The sequence below is a fragment of the Cavia porcellus genome, unplaced genomic scaffold (assembly GCF_034190915.1).
Source record: "Cavia porcellus strain 051 isolate PalLab524CR breed Dunkin Hartley unplaced genomic scaffold, mCavPor4.1 scaffold_30, whole genome shotgun sequence".
In the NCBI taxonomy this organism is placed as follows: Eukaryota; Metazoa; Chordata; class Mammalia; order Rodentia; family Caviidae; genus Cavia; species Cavia porcellus.
Window position 1 is genome coordinate 43,830,173 of NW_026947513.1, and position 22,851 is coordinate 43,853,023.

Consider the following 22,851-nt stretch of genomic DNA (forward strand, 5'->3'; position numbering starts at 1 on the left):
GGTATGACTATGTAGCATTAACAAAATTTGTGTCCTCTCATGTTGTTTAATTTGGTCATTTAAGAATGAAAATATTTGGCTGTCTAAATTGTTTAATTTGTACCATCTTAAGCTTTCATATTCATCAATGAATGTACAAAAGTCATATTAGGTACTAAATTTTGATTGAAAAATAATATATACCTTATTATTGCATATTTTTAAACACTAGCCCTCATTAAAGAAAATATGAAGTAAATTGAGAGTGCAATCAAAATATGTTTAATAATTTGTGAAAAATCATCTGTTACTTTCATATATACATGTATACTATTGTCTATTTCTCAGTATGAGCTACATGAAAGAGTCATTGCTAAAAATTCAGACTCTAATATATCAGAGTTCACTTCAAGAAACAAGGATAAAGGGAATAGCTTTCAAGTTTTGAAATTATTGTGAGTACCCCCCAGAAAGCCATCTCTATAGTTATGATGGTGCTTATCAGTTGGGGAAATTGAAAAGTTTGAAAATTATGTTTCTTTGGAGACAAAAGAAAATGAATACATGTGTAATTCTAAAGTAGCTAAATTCAAATATTACTTATGATTATGAATATACTGAGTAAAATTAGAAATGCAATTATATGCTATTTAAATATATATGTATAATATCTGTACAACATCAATTTTAGTATGCATAAGTATATGCATATCTTGCCTGTATTATTTTGACTCATGTCAGGCAACTATATAGTATATTAATTTTGAAATTCTCTCTTTTGCTTGTATGCATTTTTTTATTCATGAAGCCTCACTATATTGTTTCAAATGATAGAGAAAGATGATATAAACTTCTGTGAAAGGTACTGAATTTGGAGTTTCTTGTTCATTCTTACCAAATTTTGATTTTGCTAGAGGACCTTATGGAAAACTTGCCAAATCTTTGCATTCTATGAACTGTTTGTTCAGCTTGGTTACTATGCATTTTGTTGCCCAGGACTCTGCATTCCTCATTCAGAAAGTCTGGCTCTGTATCAATGGGATGAGAGAGGAGTAAAATACCCTGTCAGTTATAGACCCATGCATCTCTCAACCATCATAAGTGTGTTTATTTCATTGTTTTCACAGAAAAATGTAGTATGTCTGGAATCCTTTCAGAATATATTCAACTAAATTAAGGTTTTCATTTTGTAACTCATAAGAAAGAATCAATCATTCAACCAAAAATATATACAGTGTGACTACTATGTACCAGAGGTAAATACTGGATATAAAATGAAGCAATGTACAGTCTCTGTGACACAAATACTACGTATTTTTTGGAATAGAGACACTGTAATAAGTAAAGCTGTGGGGAAAGTATCATGCAAGAGAAGACAACAGTGTCAAAGAAAATTCCAGCAGAGATCAATGAATGCCTCATAGTTTAGGTGAGCACTAAATTATGTACAGGATTCACTGAAGGGATGGGATGGAGAGGACAACACAAAATGACAGGCATGTAGAACAGTGTGGACAGTTTTCAAGATCTGCAAGTTTAGTTCCAACAGCAGAAGCTGAGCAAAGATGCAGATGATTCTGCAGAGCCAACTGGGAGCTAAATTATGAGACTCAAATGTTCATTAAGGTCATAGAAGACACAGTGAAAAGAGTTAAGTAAGAGGTAAAAGACAAAATTTTTATTTTCTAAAAAGAATTTGAAAATGTAGTCACTATATTTGATTGAACAGGGACAAGACAATGAAAGGGAGGGCAATTTAGAGGTTGTTGCAAGAATTCAGGCAACAAGTGAAAGAATCTAGACTAGAAGATTTAGTGAGATGAACACATCCATTAAGATGTAAGCTGTCCAAACTCCTGTTGTGCTACATGTGTAAAAATATAGTTAATGCCTGCATAACACTTGAGAAGTAATCAGTGGATGTTAAACCAGAGTAATATTTGCTGCTGAAATGATTTATGTTTTTTTCTATTACCAACACTATAGTTTTTCTTCTAAAAGATTCACCTTTTCTTACATTTACAGGGCATAGCCACAGGGAAACAAGGTAAAGTGAATGTTTCAAAGGAGTAATACTTGTGAGCATTTACAGTTAGTGCATTTTGTCATACACTAACCATGGTGTATGCATCAATTCGAATGATGTTCAGTCTTAAGAATTAGAAACCATCTATGTGGCTGAAAAAGTTCCCAATGGTTTTCTCTAGTTAAAGAAGCCAGTTCAGGAAGGTGATGGCAGTTTCATCTTCTACAATAATAATAATAATAATAATAATAATAATAATAATAATAGTAATAATAATAATAATATTACAGTAGTACAAATTGTTTGATTAGCTTTAACCATCTTACACAAATCAAACTTGATTTTTCTGAGTTTTTGTATTTTCCTAGCAAATTCTATGCTTATTATTGGTAAATATTCTGTGTGAGTATAGTTCCTAATCTCTTAATATTCTAGTTGTTGTTTTTTTTAAAACATCTAACAGTGAAATCTAGATTAATTTAGTATAACATCTAACCCTTGTTTGCCACTATTGTTACTTAAATTTGGCTAAAATTTAACCTTATATTCACTGGTTGTCCTTGATCTCTTAGGCAGACAAGTAGCCTGGGTCACTGCATCTTTAACTTGAGGTCTGCACTTCTTCTGATTCACTTCCAGTCATCACAGCCTTGCTCTCATATTTAACACTGTCTTCCTCAAGGTCCTATCCATGTGTAATCTCAAGGTCCTATCTATGTCTAACTTCCTTTTCCTACTCACTTTATCTGCCTATAATACAGTCATTCATGATTTGGTGTGTGCAATCTACTCAAGGCATGCAAAGCACATATATAAAGTGATCAAATGCTTATTTTTAAAATGAATTTGTGTTCTTGATGCAAGGATCTATATCAAGGGATATTCAAAAGATTCACTTAGGAGACAGATTTTTATTTCAAAACAATCACAAAAACTGCTTTTTAAATAACCTCTTGAGATCTTAAATTTTGATAATGTTACACAAATGATTCCATAATGATGTCCCCAATACAAATGGTATAAATTGAAAATTCCTTCCCTCCTCTTCTGTGGGAATTTTTGTCTGAAGACAATGGTAATTACTTATCTTATGTGTTCAATGTGAGAATAAACTCTGTACGCTGTTGTGAGTGTCATGTCACTTAGAAGAAAAGTGAAAGATGATTGACTCAGTTGAAATCAGTCATCCAGGTGGATGGGGCTGGTTAGAGCAAACAGACACTTCCCTTCCAGAAAACATTTTTGCTCTTTCCACTTTCCTTTGCTATGCAACCTACTTTCCTACTGGATCAATATTACTAAGGCTATCCTGATAAATTAAGTGATTTATTATAGCTTGGCCCGTGTTGTACCAACCTCATGATTTTGCTCTGTAAAACATGCTAAGAAAAATTACCTTTATGATAACTTGATTGAAACCACTTCTCCACAGCAGGAGCTACTTATTTATAAACTTCTAGTCTTAACATCCATTATACCTTAAAATTTATTTTTAATTTAGGGAAACACAAACTCAATGCATTAAAATCTAGAAATTTTGGAGTTGTAGTCAGGGATTGTGCAGAGAAAAATTAGAATCAGGACACAGAATTTATATTATTTATGATGGTCACCCAGAGTTTAACACAAGAAAGTGCAGGAAATCTATTCACAACACTACAGACCTGGAGTATTCATCCAAGAGCCTGTATTTCACAGCAATATCCTGAATGAGTCCAGGTGAAGACCCATAGCTCATGACAATGCCTCTCACAAGTCAAACTGGAGGTCGAGAGCCCACAAGAATGATTCATGCAAGTCTCTTTTATGGATCCGTTCTAGAGAGGTCCAAAGGTCAGTGGTGCAAGCTACAAAGTTTATGCCAGTGGTGTGAAGGAGCTGTGCTGGTAGGTTGAGGGTTCTATACTGGAACCAAGAAATCACATTCATAATAAAGACCAGGGTTGTCCTGAAAAGCACCATAGATATTCTCAGTGATATGGAGATCCTAAGCTCCTCTGATGATAAGCACAGTAAAGTACATGCCAAGAATCCAGCATAATAATTTTCTACTGGAGATTAAATGCAATATGTTTTTCCCTCTGGAACCAGAAAGCAATACTTAATATAAGGATCAGAGTTACCCCAAAGCAAACCACAGCCATTTTCACCAAAAACGTCCCGAGCTCCTCTGATGACAATGGTCAAAATCACACTGGGAAAGGTAGTCATGAAAAGTCCCTTTAGGAGAACCAAGGGTTCAAACAGCAACATGTAGGAGAACTCACAACACCTCCTCTCTCCTTCTCCATGTCTCTATTTATGCTGGCAACTTCCTTAGGTGGAAAATCTATGCTGAGCACCATGGTGATTTATTTCCATTGGCTTTAAATTGACCATCAGTTTTTAATCCATAACTTCAGTTATATTCTGTTCTATATAAAATGAGCATTCAGATATCACAACTTATTAAATCACTTAAAATTGATGAATGACAAAACAACAAAGCAATTTTAATGGGACTTCCTTAAAATTAAGTTAAAATCAAGTGTCACATTGTTTTTTCTGTCTCAGTCACTCTTATTAAAGTTAACTCTGTATTACATTTATTTTTTTAAATATAAGAGCACAGAAAAATTAAAAAGCAGTTAAGCAAAGAAATAAGCAATGAAACAAAAAAAAAACAACAAAAGCCAAACAATGACAGCAACAACAAAACCAGTAACAGAGGTTTTAAAAATAAGATAACAGGAACTTAACAACAGTTGTTATATTACATATTGTTTTCTTGAAAATAGTTGCTCATGTAGCCAGATACAATCCTGAAAAATTTCTTATAAGCAATCAGTCCCCTGCTGAGGGGTGAAACTGAATCTCAAAGCTCTAATCCCTGTACCATCAACCAAAACTGGAAAACTGAAATTTCAGCATATCTTTTGATAGCTCATGCTCCCAACACCCTGGTTGTATCTAAACATTAGTATTTTTAAGAGTCTTTTTTGTATGAACAGTGTCTCATATAAATTTTTTTCAGAGAAATATTAGATGTCTGTCTTGTTTTGACCAAACTGTGTTTAAATATACCATTTATTTATGTCATTTTTATTTATTTCAATGTGGTTGAGTGATTGAATTGAGACACACTACAGTATAATCCCTAGATTCAGGTTTCTGGACCCAGACCTTGTTGGACTTACAATTCATTCTGAAAAAATTACATTTTCCTCACTAGATTTTTCTTCAGCATGGTGGTTTATGTTAACATTTTCACAACCTCTTTATCAATTATTTATATTTGATTTTATTCAGCAGCATGTAAAGTGTTTGAGGGAAGAAACTATTTTTTTCTTTGCATAGCTAACACTTAACTCTTGCACGAAAACTTTTAAACATTAAATTTATCACTGGTACTTTCTTGTGTGTTGAGTAATGAAGATTTCATTTAACTGATACTTTTAAGAACAACTTCATTTAAGTCACATCTCTTTCAGTGTGCAAAAATACTCTGTAAGAACAGTGTATAATCATTTCCAGTGAAATTGTACCAAATCCCTCAAAATACCTAAAATCTTGGACTTTAGGAAGAGATATAGCAGATTTACATTATAGTCATCCAAAAATAAATAAATGAAAATTTGGTTAAGAGTGAGTTAGAAAAATGTAACATCAAAACCTGTTTGCATGCATTATACTTCCCCATTGCTCAGCCAATGTAATGTGTCTTCCCTTATGAAAAACAAGAAACAAAAAGTACAAGAAATCATAACATTATTAGGGGACTTTGAAGGTAACATTTATAAAAATTGTTTGAATTATGTGATCAAAAAGTTAGAAACTATCAGTGTTTTAATAAAACAAACACATATATTTGAACACTGAAATATATGCCTATCTAGAACATATGCATCTATTGGGATTCTGGTGAAGTTCTAATCACGAAAGTTGATGGACAGCAGTTAACTACAATAAAACAGAAAGTGGTATGATTTTTAGGGCTCCAAAAGGTCAAAAACATATAAAAACATTCTCTATTTTCTGAGGTTGAGATAAAGAACTTCCACAGGCAGCCCATATTCATTTGGTTTTCAAACAAAGGATAGGCATACTGAGGCAAGTGTGGCAACTGAGCAAGGACATGGGAATAAGTTGAGAGATTTCTCAGGGGAGTAAATTTTGCCAGTGAAGAAAACTGTTTGATCAATATTGTAGGTTTATGGTGCTGGAATAGAAGGTGCATCAGACCTTGTCCTTAGCTATGATATTATCCTGTATAAACTCTCTTCCAATATAGCCAAAAGTCCCTGTGTGCAGCAAGTTACTCATTTAAGTTACAAAATACAACATGTCCATAACTTTTACTTATATGAAAATTGCGTGCATATTCCAGATATTAAGTGAAATTACCTTGAAAACAGAGCATCACCAATGACACATAAATATAGTCCTAATTTTTCAATTAGCATTAAAATATGTATGGCTGAATGAACTGCACTTGTTTTCTTCCAAAAGATGTTAAAATAGCAGATATAAGTGAAAACAATTTAACTTCAAAATTTGACTGTTCCTACCAAGCCTAGGAAATAAAGATTTCCAGCAAATACACTATTAATTTGCATAATTTAAAAGTTGAATACCCATTTTAATACAATTGGACTAACAAAAGAATTTGGTAATCAATGAAGCAGTTGTAACCTAATTTAAGTGCCACTATCTTGTTCTGTAAGCATCGTTTCCCTGGCTTGTTTCAACTCTTGTTTCTTGTGAATTATCCACTTCCAGAATAGCAATTTGGTCTTGGAACCAACTGACCCTTGACTGTAAAATGTGCTGACCACTGATTGTAAAACACTTGGTCCCAGGACTAACTGGCCCTTAGTTGTAAAACATTTTGCAGAGATTAACTCCCTTTTTGTATAATTCCTCCATTTTCCCTTCTTTGCAGTTTTTCCTTTTAAAGACCCCTGTAAACTAACCTGGTTATACAGCTCTGCAGATTCCAATGAAGGCTGTGTCACTGGGTATCAGCTAAAATAAAGCGCTTCTTTTTAAAGATGTCTTGCCCCATTTTTTGAACAACATCTTGAGGCTTCATTTCTGGAGTACAACAGAAGCCAAATATATTAATTTCTAAGGAAGAAAATAGTCACATAAAGAGAAACTCATTCTACTTATTTAAGCTTGTCTTGCTTAAGCTATACTTGAAATTATTCAAACTATGTTGCATATTAACCAAGACATTTAGTGAGATTCATAATTCATTTTTTAGTCAAAATAAAATTATAGAAATAAAGGTATAGATGGATCCTTTTCTTTAGATATTCTATTGTATTAGATCTTCAGGTTCAGAAATTCTTGCGAATTTCTGTAAATGTGATAATCACATAGTTCTAAACAACGTTATAATGCCTTTTCAAAATAGATGTGAGATTAATCTATTGTTAATTTTTTGTTATAATTTTACTCAAAATGGATGTTTCCTGATTTTATATTAATAAATTAAAACCAGTAGTACTACTTTGTCATATGATGTAACTATTAACGCTGATTTTTTACATTCATTCTCTTTCTACTCTCCATTCCTTATCCTGGCACTGGTACTTTTTCCATTGTTTAATGAAAAAAATCTTTCATGAACAGAGCTACATTGCTCAGAATACTCACAAGTCTTACCTCAGTTCTTCCACTGTAAGAAAGTCACATATGTAGCACAACAATTTTCACTTAGTTTAAGTACTGGCTGAATTCCTTAAACATGATTTTGATTTTTGATTACATCCATGAAGAAAATACATAGAACGAACTCTTAAAATATTAAAATAGGGATGCACCAGGAGTGAACAAGTCAGTATCTCCCAAGAATCAGCCATACTGGAACTTGGGGGACTGACCAAGAAAGCAACAAGCCATTTTTCCTGGTAGCAATGCAAGCAAGCTGCGAGCATGCCAGGAAGAGAACAAGTCAATATCTCCTGAGAATCAACCATGCTGGAACTTGGCAGACTGACCAAGAAAGCAATGAGCCATCCTTCCTCATAAGCAGCATGAGCAAGATGTGGACATGCTAGGGAGAGAACAAGTCAGCAATCCCCAAAGAATCAGCCATGCTGGAACTTGGGGGACCAATCAAGAAAGCAACAAGCTGTACTTTCTGGTAAGCAGCATGAGCAAGCTGTTGGCTTGCCAGAGACAGAACCAGTCAGTGTCCCCTGAGAATCAGCCATGCTGAAATCTGGAGGGCCGACCAAGAAAGTAATGAACCATCCTTCCTGGTAAGCTGCATGGACAAGCCATGGGAGCATAAAGAAGAGAATAAGTCAGTGTCTTCCATAAGCCTTAGGGATGTACAGGCTTAGAATCAAACATGTGTGCACCCCCTTTCCCATTAACAGCTGGATGGTTTTGAGGTCAGCTGGAGTTAATAGCAACTAAAGTACATAAAGCAACTAAATGCTTGTATTGTTTGGTTGATTATGCTGACCTGGGGCCAGAGGTCAAGCATCTCTTGGGAGGATGACTATATGCAATATAACAAGTAAGGGGGATTTCCTTCTAACTTGCTTTGAAGGCCAATACTGCTCTCAATATTTTGCTTTGTTCTGATTGCTTGCTTTGGTTCATTAAATATTCTGTTTTGATTGATTTTATAGTGTTCTGTTTTTCATTTGATTTCACTATACCTGATTGAATGGACAACTACTGTGAAGACAAGAAGATATACTCTGGGACCAATTCTTGTTATCCTGGTATCCTGCTTTGAAATTCTATACCAATTTCAGTAGGTTGTATTAATTGGGTTTATTCTGTATTTTTAAGCTGCATTTTACTAACTTCCAAATTTAAAAATTTAAAAAGCAAATGCTATAAAGAATGCTCACTTTTGACATATGTGTTAACAGTATTATATTAAGTTAAAGTGTGTTAGATTTTTGTGTTTTTTCAAAAGGAACAATATCCTACTGGTGAATTTTTATTGCTGTAAATTAACACTGGTTTTCAGGAAAAGGTAGCAGAAGTAGTAGGTGCTTATTGTTATAACTCGGGCCCCAGTATAAAACTCAAGGAAACAGGAGTCCAAAAATTTAGGTAGCAAAGGCTTTATTGAGCCACTCCTGGCGGCACAGTCTCTCCCGGATTGACCCAAAGACTGCGCACACCAAGACTGAGAAAAGGGGTTTTTAAAAGTAAGGGAAAGTGGGGGAGGAAACCTGCCAGGCCATTAAACCTGTTGACCTGCATCTGGAAACTGTATTGCTGTCCACTTAGCTCTGACAATCTCAGGAGTTCCTGGTGTTCCTCAAATTACTCCCATCCTGCAGACTGACATTATCTCAGAGTGGCACGTCTGCAGCAATATTTGGAGAAGAAAGTGGAGAGTTAATTATCCCAGGACAGCTCGTCTTCGCTAGTGAGTGCGAAGGGGTCATGAGTTACAAGACGCTGAAACTTAAGTTTTATAAAGATCTGATATCTAACTCATTTGATACATACAGAACAAAAGGAAAGCACCGATCGGGGTTTGGGCCATAGTATTACCCGGTAATTTCTTTTAAGCTAAGCAGTTCTTAAAATTGAGGCAGGCTCATTTTATGACAGATCATCACTGGGTCAGGAAGAGGTCACCAGAAACCCAAATTCTTTATGGCCCAGATAGGTGGGTGGGGGAAGGCAATAAGGCGCGCTACAGAACAGGAAAACGGTAGGTATCTATCTTGTGGGAAAGGGAACCAAGGTTAGGTAAAAATGTTAAACTCATACGCAAATCTCCCTGCATATAAACAAGTTACTTCAAACAAGTGTAAATTAGTGGGCCATCCTAGTCTTCTTTAGCGAAGAATAGAGGCGCGTAACCGTGATTAACAACCCTTGTTAGCTTGTTTCAGCACCAATCTTCTTGTTTGTAGAGGGCCGCTCTGGCAATTAAGTGAAATTCTTGCAATTCTTTACAGAGGAGAGTATTGCTCAACATACCAATTAGGTCACTTAACATATCAGTTAGGGTAAAAAGATAAAAAAAAAAAAAAACACATTTAGTAAGCCACGTTGCAGGTTTGCTATAATACACAAAATGATGAAGCTATCTTCTTAGAGTACAACACTTATAAATTCATGATACGTTCTTTGCAATTTCTATCAGGCAACTGAGTTGCTGATATCTGTTTTTACTAAAGAAACTCCACTGACGTGTCCTATAGGTGAGAAGACAAGACAATATCTGGTTTAGGAAGGTAAACCATGCCTATTATGCTCAAAGTTATAAAATCATGAAATATTGAAAAAAATGGTTAAAATTCCAGAGGTAAAAATAAACCAAATGTTGTTTCAGGTGTAAATATTCTAGGGAATAAGTACTTACTGTGTTGAAAAACTTGTAGTCTAGAATATAATAACACAGTATATATTTTAACATTTCTAACTTATGATTGTTAAAATTTACATACGCAATTATAAGATAATCTATGAATTCTCTGCTATCCAGATTATGTGGTGAAGAATACAATAATGATTGCATTAAAATATTTCCTATCAAGAGAAAAATGATATATAATTGTACACCCATGTATTAGATATTTCATACTATTAGTTATGAATTACTAACAAAAATAACATTTTCTTTGGAATAGTAAATGTTATTTTTATTTAAAGAAAGAAATAAAATAAAATTAAAAAGCAATAAAAAAGAAAAAAACTAGAATACAGAATTGAAAAAAATATTAACGTCATAAAATCACTAGTTGATACATTACATATTGTCATCTTAACAATAGTTGTTAAAGTTACAAAATCAAAGCATTGAAAAAAGTGGCTAGACACTCAAACATTGACAGTGCAAACTGTTCTGTTCAATTATCTAACAGAAATTTAGTAATATGGTCATGTATCTTATACACTATATATACCATTGTATCCTTTCCGCATTTTTCTTCCCTTTCACATTTACAGTATCTATTATACTTTTTGGATCCTATTATGCTGTCAGTTATTATTTTTTTATACTAAAGACCATGTGATATTTACTAATGTGAGTCTTGTTTATTTCACTTATAAGGATAGTCTCCAGTTGCCTCCATTTACCTATAAAGGCCTCAAGATCACCCTTTTTGTAGCTGAGTAGTATTCCATTGCATAAAAATACCATATTTTTCATCCATTCTGCAGTTGATGGGCATTTTGGTTGTTTCCAAGATTTAGCTATTACAAACTGTGCTGCTATGAACATGGATGTGCATATGTTACTGTGACATGATGTTATGGTTTGAAAACTGGTGGTCAACTTAATGCCAGCTGGATTACATCAGCATGCATTGAGCGAAGATGCTCCACCTGAGAAAGGTTACCAGGATAAATAGGTGGAGCAGAATAGAGGTGTTGGGAGGGATTGAGGCATTAAGGAGACATTGTGGGTTCTCCTATGAGTTGCTGTCTGAGCTGTTGGTTCTCCTGGAGAAGCTTTGGTCTTCAAATCGAGCATTGCTTCCTGGCTCTGGAGGGGAAGACATGTGCTACCTGGTCTCCAGGATGAACTCATCATGCTGCTTCCTGGCACGTACCCGACTGTGCTTGCTGTCGGAGGAGCTCGGGGCCTCCGTGTCACTGAGGACAGCTGTTGTGCCTTTCAGGACAGCCCTGCTCTTTGTTGTGAGTGTGACTTCTTGGCTTCAGTGTAGAACCCTCATCCCACTAGCACAGCTCCTTCATCCTGCTGGCATAGACTTTCTGGCTTCCACCACTGACCCTTGGGTCTTCCCGGCACGAATCCGTAAAAGAGACTGGCATGAGTCCTTCTTGTGGGCTCTGGACTTCCAGTTGGACTCATGGAGGTGTTGTTCTGAGCTCTGGGTTTTTATCTGGACTCATGTGGGACATTGCCGTGGGGTTTAGAATCTTGACTAAATAATCTATGTCGTTGGTGTTGCAGATAGATTTCCTGCATTCTCCTGTGTTAACTTCCGGTGACCATTATAAAAATATTATAAATTCCATGTCCTGATCTGAATTGTTCTCTGTGTACAACCACTGACTACAACACATGACCTTTTCAAATTTTCTGGGAAAATACGTAGGAGGGGAATACCTGGATTGAATTAAACTTACAATTCTAGTTTTTTGAGGAATCTCCATACTGATTTCCATAGTGATTGCACCAGTTTGCACTCCCACAAATAGTGCAAATAGTGAAGAATTGTTCCTTTTTCACACAGACTTGCCAACATTTGTTATCAGTTGTTTTCTTGATGGCAGCCACTCTTTCTGGGGTGAGATGAAATCTCAATGCTGTTTTAATTTACATTTCTCAAATGACCGGTAATGGTGAGCATTTGTTTCTTCATGCATTTATTTGCCATTTGTATATCTTCATCTGAGAAATGTGTGCTCATCTTCAATGCCCATGTTTGGAGAGGGTCTTTGAATATGGGGGTCTTGATGTTTTTCAGTTGTCTATATGTTCTGGATATAAGTGCTTTCTCTGAGGGATTGTTGGCTAAAATTCTTTCCCGTTCTGTGGGTTTTCTTTTCACTTTGTTGGTGATTTCTTTTGAAGAACAAAATGTTTTAGTAATATGATTTCCCAGTTGTTGATTCTTTGAAGTATTTCTTGTAAAGTTGGCATTTTATTCATGAATTTTCTCCCTACCCCTATGTCGCCAAGATTTTTAGCTACCTTGTCCTTTAGTGCTTTAGTGCTTCTGTTTTAATATTTAGATCCTTGATGCATTTTGACTTTAGGTTAGTGTATGGTGATAAGCATGGGTCTATTTTCAGTCTTTGACACTGGGAAAGCCAATTTTTCCAACACCATTTATTAAAGAAGCTATGTGTTTTCCAGGAAACATGTTTAACACCTTTGTCAAATATAAGGTGTCAAATATAATGGGGAAAGCCAATTTTTTCAACACCATTTATTAAAGATGCTACATTTTTCCAGTGAACATGTTTTGCAACTTTGTCAAATATAAGTGTTTGTATCTTCTAATTTCTTCCATTTATCCTCAAGTCTTTCTTTGTCAGTATCGTGCTGATTTTATTACTGTGATTGTGTAGTATTGTTTCAAGACGGAAATTGAGATGCCTTCTGTCTGGCATTTGTTCCTCAGAATTGCTTTTGCTATTTCAGATGAATTTTGGGAATATTTCCTCTAGATATGTAAGATATGTTAATGGTATTTTGATTGGGATTGCATTGAATCTGTATAACAATTTTGGGGGTATGGCCATTTTCACAATGTTCGTTCTTCCTAAACAAGAGCAAGAAATATCCTTCCATTTTTTAATATCCTCTTCAATCTCCTTTTTTAGAATAGAATAATTTTCAGCATATAGGTCTTTTACATTGTTGGTTAGGTTGATCCCTAGGTATTTCACTTTTTTAGATGCCATTGTGAAAGGCAATATTTCCATAATTTCTTCTCGTGGAATTTGTGATTTGTGTACAGGAATGCTATTGATTTTTGAGTGTTGACTTTGTATCCAGCTTTACTGCTGAATTTGTTTATTACCTCTAGTAGTCTTTTAACAGAGTTTTGTGAGTCTTCCATGAAGAATATCATGTCATCTGCAAATAATGATAATTCGACTTCTTTTCCTATCTTTATTCATTTTATTTCTCCCTCTTATCTTATTGATCTGGCTAATATTACCAGAACTATATTGGATAGGAGTGGTGATAGTGGAAATCCACGTTTTGTTCCTGATTTTTGAGTGAAGATTTTCAGTTTTTGTCCATTTATTTTAATGTTGGCTGTTGGTTTGTCATAGATGGTCTTTATGAGATGGAGGTAGATATAGTCTATTCCGAGTTTCTGTAGGCTTTTATCATGAAAAGGTGTCGGGCTTTATCGAAAGCTTTTTCTGAGTCTATTGAGATGATAATGTGATTTTTATTTTTGGCTCTGTTGGTGTGTTTATTACATTTATTGATTTGTATATGTTGAACTGTCCCTGCATTGCTGGAATAAATCCCACTTGATCATGAGATTCTTGATGACTTGCTGCATTCTGTTTGCCAATATTTTATTGACAATCTTGGCATCAATGTTCATTAATAAAACTGGTCTATAGTTCTCCTTTTTTATTGGGTCTTTCTTTAATTTTGACGTCAGAGTGATACATCAAGGATGAGTTAGGGAGGACTCTTTCTCTTTCAATTTCATGGAAGAGTTTAAGGAGATTGGCATTATATCTTTTTTAAATTTCTTGTAGAATTCATCCATGAATCCATCAGGATCCGGGATTTTCTTTGTTGGTAAGTTTTTAATCATGTTTTTGATTTCAGTAGCTGATACTGCATTATTCAAAATTGTTATATCTACTTGATTGAGCTTTGGTAATTCGTATGTTCCTAGAAATATGTCCATTTCCTCTGTGTTTTCCACCCTATGTGAGTAGAAATTTTAGGTGTTCATGATCTTTTGAATTTCCCTGGGATCTGTGGTAATATCCTTCTTTTCAGTCTTTATTGTGTGCACTTGAGGTTTTCTTTCTTTTTCTGATAAGGTTTGCCAGGAAGTTATCAATTTTTATTCTCTCAAAAACAGCTCTTTGTTTCATTAATTCTTTGTAATCTTTTTCAATTGCATTAATTTCTGCTGTAATTGTTACAATTTCCTCTCTTCTATGAGCTTTCGGTTTGACTTGCTCCTAGTTTTTTAGAAGCTTGAGATGTAGCATTAGGTTATTTATTTGTGTTCCATCCATTTTCTGATGTGACTACTTATTGCTATATATTTACTCTTAGGACTTCTTTCATTTCTCCCATAGGTTACAGTATCTGCATTTTCATTGTATTGTAGGTTTTTTAAAATTTTTTCTTTAATTTCATCTGTAACCCATTGGTTATTCAGAAGATTGTTCTTTAATTTCTATGTATGTATGCAGCTTTTGTAATTTTTTACCATTAATTTCTAATTTTAGTGCACTATAATCAGATATTCTGCATGAGATAATTTTGCTTCCTTTGCTTTTAATTAAGAATTCTTTATAGGTAAATATACGGTCTGTTTTGGAGAACGCCCCATGTGCAGCTGAGAAGTATGTATAGTCTGATGTGATTGGGTGGAACACTCTGTAGACATCCACTAAGTTCATTCACTCACAGGTATGATTCAGTTCTGTTATCTCTTTGCTGACTTTTTATCTAGTTGATCTATCTTTTGGTGATGGTGGGGTGTAAATGTCTCCTAATACAATTGTGTTCTTGTGTATTTGGTTTTTCATGTTCATTAGTATTGGTCTTACATAGTGGGGTGCTCCTGTATTTGGTGCATATATATTTATAATTGTTAGTGCTTCTTTTGTAGTTTTCCACTTACAAGTATATAATGGTCTTCTTTATCCCTTTTAATCCTTTTAGGTTTGAAGTTCACTTTGTCTGCAAAATAGTTACTTTTGATGTTTTCTGGGTTCCTGTTACATGGAATACTGTTTTCCTTCATTTGAATTTTAATCTGTGAGTTTTTTTTTTTTTGAGTCAACTGTGTTTCTTGTACATGGCATATTGTGAGATCCTGTTTCTTGATCCATTCTGTCAACCTATTTTTTTTGATAGATGAATTGAGGCCACTTACATTTATTTATGTAACTGATATATATTGGCTCCACCTTGTCATATTATGTTCCGGTTGTTCTTTTACTTCTTTCCCTCCCCACTTTAATTTCTTGTCCAGCCTGGTGATTTCTTTCCGTTGTTGTTCTGGGGATTGTGGTCATTTTTATCTCTTTCTAGCATGTCTTTTGGTACTCTTTCTGGGGTTGTTTTGATGGACATGAATTTGTTCAGTTGTTCTTTGTCATGGAAGTATTTTGTTTCTCCATTAAATGTGAAAGACAGTTTTCCTGGGTACATCAGTCTGAGTTGAAAGTTGTTTTCCTTTAGGACTTGACATACTTCACTCCAAGCTCCTGAAGGTTTGTGCTGAAAAGCCTGCCATGTTTCTAAAGGACTTTCCTTGATAGGTGAGTTGCATCATTTCTCTAACAGCTTTTAGTATTCTGTTTTTATGCCATATGTCTGGGATCTTAATTATTATATGTCTGAGTGTAGAATTATGTTGGTTGTGACTGTTTGGCATTCTGCATACCTCACTTATTTGTATATCAGATTTTTGGCATGTTTGGAAATTTTTCTTTTATTGCTTCTGTGAATAGTTTAGTTATGTCATTTGCATTGACTCTTGCATCTTCATTGATGCCTATTAATCTTATTTTGTTTCTCTTGGCATCATCTTGAAGCTTCTGGATTGTCAGTTCATGCTGCTGTGTTGTTTTTATAAGTTCTACTCTTTGATGATTCCTATCTGTCCTTAAAGTTTGAAATTCTGTCCTCAGCTTTATTTAACAGTTTTGACAGCTTTCAATAGAATTTTTTGTTTCTTGGATATCTCTTTGAATTTATTTCTTAGATTTTGCTTGTTTTCCACATTGTTTATTCAATGTTTCAATCAATTTCCCATGCTCCCGTATTTTTTTATTTATTTCTTCTCTAGCTATATTTTACAACTTCTTTACTAATGTTGTTAATTCTGTCTTTATGTAAGACATTATTTTAAATTTGATTTCCTCCATAGCCTCATGGATTTGCTTCTTAACTTCATTTGGTATATTTTCAGAGATTTCTGGTGTGACTTTTAAAGTCCTCTATTTCAATGCCATCTGTACTTGCTCCAGGTGGACTACATGTTTGAGATTGCATTTTGCTTTTTCATTTTGCCATTTTCACTTTTTGGGTAAATATTTGGTCTTTCAATCCCAACAGTCTCAACAGTCCATAGTGTCAATTGTAGGTTTCTACCATGTGGTTGGTATTTGTCCAATTGCTGAGTACCACAATGAAGAGGAGAGCCAGTCAGCTGAGTTCCTCCTACAGGGCCTGTTGGGTGATTCCAATATTCTTTCTGGGCTAACTAGCTTAGAAGTATTGATGCAGTTCAACTCTTAGGTCCTGCTGTTGCTATCTCTTCAGGTTGTTGCACATCATCAGAACTCCCTGTCCATAGTGTTTGTATCAGCTGAGGCCCTACTATTGCACTGGGAGTCTCACAACTCTTTTAATTTTCTTCAAGTTGGTGGAGGCCTTATTGGTGCACTCTTCAACCTGTCTGATGTTCTTCGTGTGAAGGATGGAATTACAAACTCTCTCTCTTGCCAGGTTTTCCAAGGTCTTACAGTTGGAGGGAGTTTCACTTCTGCTCCTATTTACCCACTGCAGAGCTCTATTTTAGGGGCAAACTCACCACTGACTTGAGCCTGGTGAGATCTTCAGTTTGGGTGAGGGTTTCTTGAGTCACCCATCCAGCCAGCACGGTAATCCTCTGTAGTCCAAGGTTTTGGGGGAGGTGGTTGGATCCAGAGATCAACCACAGTCCTAGATCCAGGAGGCAGGTGGGTTTTCCCATGGGTGGTCCCATGCCAGTATTCAGGCCATCCCAGGCATATATGTCCAAGGGACGGTTCCACAGTAGCAGTTCGAGCAGGCTCAGTCTTTCTGGGGGCATCTCAGGTATTCCAGGCCAAATGGCAGGCCTGTGGAGGTAGTCTGAGGTGACCCAGGCATACCCAGCTAAGAAGCGGGACTGCGGTACCAGTCCAAAGAGGCTTAGTCATGCAGTGGTGTGTCCCAGGTGTTCCAGGGTGAGGGTCAGGCCCGGGATGGCAGTCCAAACTGACCCAGGCATGCCCGGTGAAGGGGCAAGCCCACAATAGTAGTCCAAGGTAGTTCAGTCTTGCTGAGGGGGCTCCCAGGTATTCTGCAACTTGGGTGGGCCCACGCAGTCTGAAGCAGCTCAGTCATGCCTGGGGCGGGGGGTATCCCAAGTGTGTCAGTAAATATTATTTTGACATCATATATTAAAAGACTCAGGTACACTATATACACCATGAAGATTCATTATTAATAAATCTTCATGGTGTATATAATTAATTATATTAATTATTAATATTAACTATATTAATTAATATTAATTATTATTATTATTATTATTGCAAAGATAGTATTTGGTTTTATATATAAATGTCCACTTGAAGCACCATGAACTTACTGTTGGTGTTTTATAGTGCTGGATTTATGAATGAATATATGTTAAGTGTATGTGACAACTAAATTACTCCAGTAATTGGTTTAGCATAGTTCTGGGTGTTGATAAAAAGAAGGCTCATTCTGGGTGTGGGTGGCACCATCCAACAGTCTTGTGACTCAGATGAGATAAAAGAGAAAGGGCATCTTGATATTGATGCTGCTTCTGCTACTTTCTGCCTAGTTGCCAGAGGCTGTTTTTCCTCTGTCCTCCTAAATTCCCCTCCTGAATTTGAGCCAGCCAACTACGGACTGAAACTTCTACAAATTGTGAGCTACAATAAAATTTTCTCCCTTTAACTATGACTTTTGAGTGTTTTCTGTCAGCAATAAGAAAAGTAATAGACACAATAATCATTATGAATATTTTAATTTAGTTTTTAATCATTTGTCAATTAAAATCTTATAACCTGTCATATATTCTCTCTTTACCCAGTCTTACACTCAGCAATTATCTGTTAACTCAATACAGTATTTGGATAGTAAATTAGATTTTATCTTCCATTGTTAAATAATTCTCCTGGGTTCTTAATACTCCAATTGTTTAAAACTTTTTATTACATCTCAAGTAAAATCTACCTCTTTAATCAGCTTCTTATTTCAAAACTAAGTTTGGCACTGACAAGTGATACTGCCTGAATTCTTTTTCCACATATTTTTCTTTTCAATTATTTTCCTTATTTTGTACACCCTAAAATCACACTCAATAATCAATCATGTCAATCACATTTGAGCATAATACATCCTGTGTTACCCTCAAAAATTTATTTTAGGATTGTGTATATTCTTTTAATAATCTCTTGACAATCTGTGTCACTTGTTTATAATAATCTCCAAGCTTTCTCTAAAGTGTTGGGGGATAGAATCTGTGTTTACATTTTTTCTTTACATCTAACATATAATTATGGTTGTTCACGCCAATCACTTTTTAAACTTTTTAGACCTCACAGTTGAAAATTTTTTGTGTGTTGAATAAAAAATATTTAGTTTCACTGATATTTTTCTCAAAATATCACAGCTATTTCAATTTATTATTGTATGATGATAAAAGAAGATACGTAATGGTAATGAAATGTCTGTCTTTCAAATTGACAGTTCTTTAGCACACTTTACATATCATTCCCATTGTGAGTTAGAACTCTAGAAGAACAAAGCAAAATCCTTCCCATCAAATATGCAAAGCAAATAGAAGAAAAGACAAGGAATGCAGTAACCCAGGGAAGTGTAGCACATTTGCAGTGGAATCCTCCAAAAATATCACTATTTGATTAAGAATTTCTGGGGTCTGCTGATTGGAAGTCAGCAATACTGGTTTATACTAAGAAAGCATGAGCATCATCAGTAAATGGAAATGTACAGGAATAACCACACTACACCTACAAAGTGTAAATATCAGGCAGCTGCTTCAAAACCAAAATGGTGTTTAGATATAAAGTGATAGTGTAGTTGAAGGAGGAGGCATACTACTAGGGATGTTGATCCAATGATTATGGGTAGGCCATGAAATCCTGTGGAAATGAAAAAGGTTGAACCATAGACTCCATCAGAAATAGAAAATGAGGCTTCATAGTATTTGGAGGTTTGAAGCAGAGTAAGGTAAATGCCTAGAGCAATTGTGATAGCTAAGTCTTGAATTATTTGTTTGCAATTTCCTTCTATTAGGCTGTGGTGGGATCAAGTGATCGACACACCTGATGCTAGAATAACTGTTGTATTTAAGAGGGGAACTTCTATGGGGTTTAATGGGTTAATACCTGCGGGTGGTCAGAATCCCCCTAATTCAGGAGTTGGGGCCTGACTAGAGTAATAAAATGCTCAGAAAAAGCCTGAGAAGAAAAAAATACTTCAGAAATAATAAATAAAGCTATTCTGTAGCATAATCCTTTTTGTACAATTGTTGTGTGGTGTCCTTGATATGTCCCTTCTCATAGGATGTCTCGTCATCATTGATATATAGTGAGAGCATTGGCTAAGAAGCTCAACATTAATAATGTTTTTGAGTGAAAATGAAATCATATAATTATGCCTGAGGTCAGAAAGAGGGCGGTTAGAGCCCCTGTGAGTGGCCTTGGGCTGAGGTTCACTATAAGATAAGCATGTGTTTGGTGGGTCATTAGGAGTTGTCGTGTAAGTAAAGAATTACTAGTAGTGTAAATACATAGGCTTGAATTATTGCTACAGCAATTTCTAAGATTGTTAAGAGAAATAAAATAATGAATGTAACTAGAGTTGTAGGGGTGCTGATGGTAGCTAAAACTAGTGTGGCTCCCCCAGTTAGATGTATGAGCAGGTGACCAGCATTGATGTTCACGGTTAGACAGAATGCCAGGGCGACTGGCTGAATAAATAAATCTGCAAAACAGCAAATCTCAGTAAATTTCAATGAAAAGACTTCATTTTAAATTTTTACAAAGACAAATATCTCTTTGTTCTGAATTGATCTAAAAAGTGAAGACAATGGACGCTGTGTGCTTAGTCACTTTGTTACATGGTCATCGTTACTATCTGTACTCTTCGACATGCTGCCACATCCTCTCTTTACCTTAGCACTCTAACATTTTAGGGAAACTGTTGTTGTATTTTATTATTTTGATTCTGCAGATATAATGAGAGATGGCACAAAATATCCTATTTAAAATATTTGAAAATTGAATGTTATGTTTCTGTAAATGTATTACAAATGTGCATTACACTTTAAATGTCACTTTATTAAATTGTCCTGTGAATTATACTTCATCAACTATGTTACAAAATGGTTTTGAGCCATGATTTCAAGAATTACATTTCAATCATGTAAGTACTGAATCACTAGATCTGTGTCACAAGATTGTAGGGACAGCCACCGTGCATTTATCAATGTTCTTGAAGCATTTATATATTGTATACATAATTCAGGTGTTTGACACTTGCCAGTCTTTGGGTCCAAGCTATCTGAAATCAATTAACCAATAGAAAAATTTAATTCTGTGATGAAAACATGTCATCATTTATATTTGTATTTTCTATTAGTCATCAGTATCCATGCTCTGTCAGTTCGATGTATTTACTTTGATCAGTACAAGTTATCTTTTAACTTCTTGGCTAATTCCTCCCTGAATGTAGACTTGAATAACAGAAGCTAATGCCATTTGAAAAGAAATACAGCATTTTTAACAATATGTCCTTGAAATGGATCTCAGCTCTGCTACTGCTACAATTGTGTTGTTATTTTTGCATTGGGAGCGGTGGAAATGTGCTGGTATGGCCAATGGAATACAGCCACTGGATGAATATGAAGAACATAGTAGAGGAATTGATCCAGAGGGGACATGAAGTGACAGTTCTGATACCTTCAAGCTTCATTTTTGTTGGTGTTAATGCATCGGGAATTAATTTTGAAATATTTCCCACATCTATCCATAGAGATCAAATGGAAGAACTTTATATTAAATGGATGACTAAGTGGATGGATATTGGTTCAATAGATACTTGTTTGGCATATAATCCAGAGATGGAAGAGATTCTTACAGAATATTCTAGTGTTTGGGAGAATGTTTGCAAAGAAATAGTATCAAATAAAAAACTTTTGACAAAGCTCCAGGAATCAAAATTTGATGTCCTCTTGGCAGATCCTGTTGCTCCTTGTGGTGAGCTGGTGGCTGAGCTATTGAAATTACCTTTTGTGTACAGTCTTCGCTTCTCCCCTGGTTTTCAACTGGAAAAGAATGCTGGAGGGCTTCCATTACCTCCTTCTTACATTCCTGTTACATTGTCACATTTAAGTGGTCAAATGACTTTCATAGAAAGGGTAAAAAACATGATATGCATGCTTTATTTTGACTTTTGGATTGAATTGTTTAATCAGAAGAACTGGAACAAGCTTTACAGTGAAATTTTAGGTAAGTCATATTTTTAACTATCAGAGAGAAATCTTTAATATCTTGTGTCTTTGTGAGTCAGCTTGAATAAGATAAATTTGTTTTTCATTGTTAAATAATGAACTATGGATTAAAATCATCCATGAATTTCACAGATATAGTACAAATGTTTATGTTAGAAGGTTCACAGCTGTCAATGTCTCAGTACTGATATAGGTCATTCTGGAAGGCCACTCAATTCCAAAGGGAGGTTAGAAGACTTCAATTGTGCCATTTTATATCACATTTACCTTCTTTTTATTTAAAAATAAATGTAATTAGGCATCTCCCAATTATCTTTATGAATGAAGACAAGGAAGTTGAAGCTACATGTTTATAACAAACAAGGCTAGGACCTAGTAATATAGAGGGAAATTATTTTTTATCTATTAAATATTTCCTTGCATAAAATTACCATTTTTCCTGTACTACCTAAAAGATACCTTCCCTCTTACAAAATATGATGTTTTATCCCAGACTCAAAAATTATAACTTGGACATTTTAGTGATTTCACATGAATAGGTCCTGAAGAATTATGCATTTCAGATGTTTAAAATCTGTAGAAATACAGACATATATGAAATGTATTTTGTCATGTTTCATAATGAAAAAATGACTCATAGTCAAGTATAAGCACCAATCTCTGTTTCTATAATTTCTGCCAATTTTCCAAAAGATATGTAATAAATATTATTACACTCCCAGTATGCACCAAAAGAAATGGCTGTACAAGAATTTCAGCCATAATCTTACAGAAATCACAGTTTACTTGCATTAGGTGCCAACTTGGCAAGTGGTAGAAACTACAGAATTCTTGAAAAGTTTGTTCCGTGGTTATGGTAGGATTATATGACTCCACTAGACTATTTGTTGATATTTATATGTATTGTATTGGCATATTCAG

General features: G+C 35.0%; 1 protein-coding gene across 3 annotated transcripts in view; it reads left to right on the top strand.

Moving 5' to 3' along the window:
• The window catches only part of Ugt2b22 (UDP-glucuronosyltransferase 2B22), an 84,980-nt gene that overhangs the window by 53,991 nt on the left and 8,138 nt on the right, over nucleotides 1-22,851 (top strand). For 2 of the 3 annotated variants that reach the window (XM_013145822.2, XM_063240317.1), the window contains exon 2: nucleotides 21,153-21,928. In XM_013145822.2, the coding sequence (XP_013001276.1) occupies nucleotides 21,172-21,928 (757 nt within the window). In that variant the 5' untranslated portion in view covers nucleotides 21,153-21,171. 3 annotated transcript variants of the gene reach the window in all.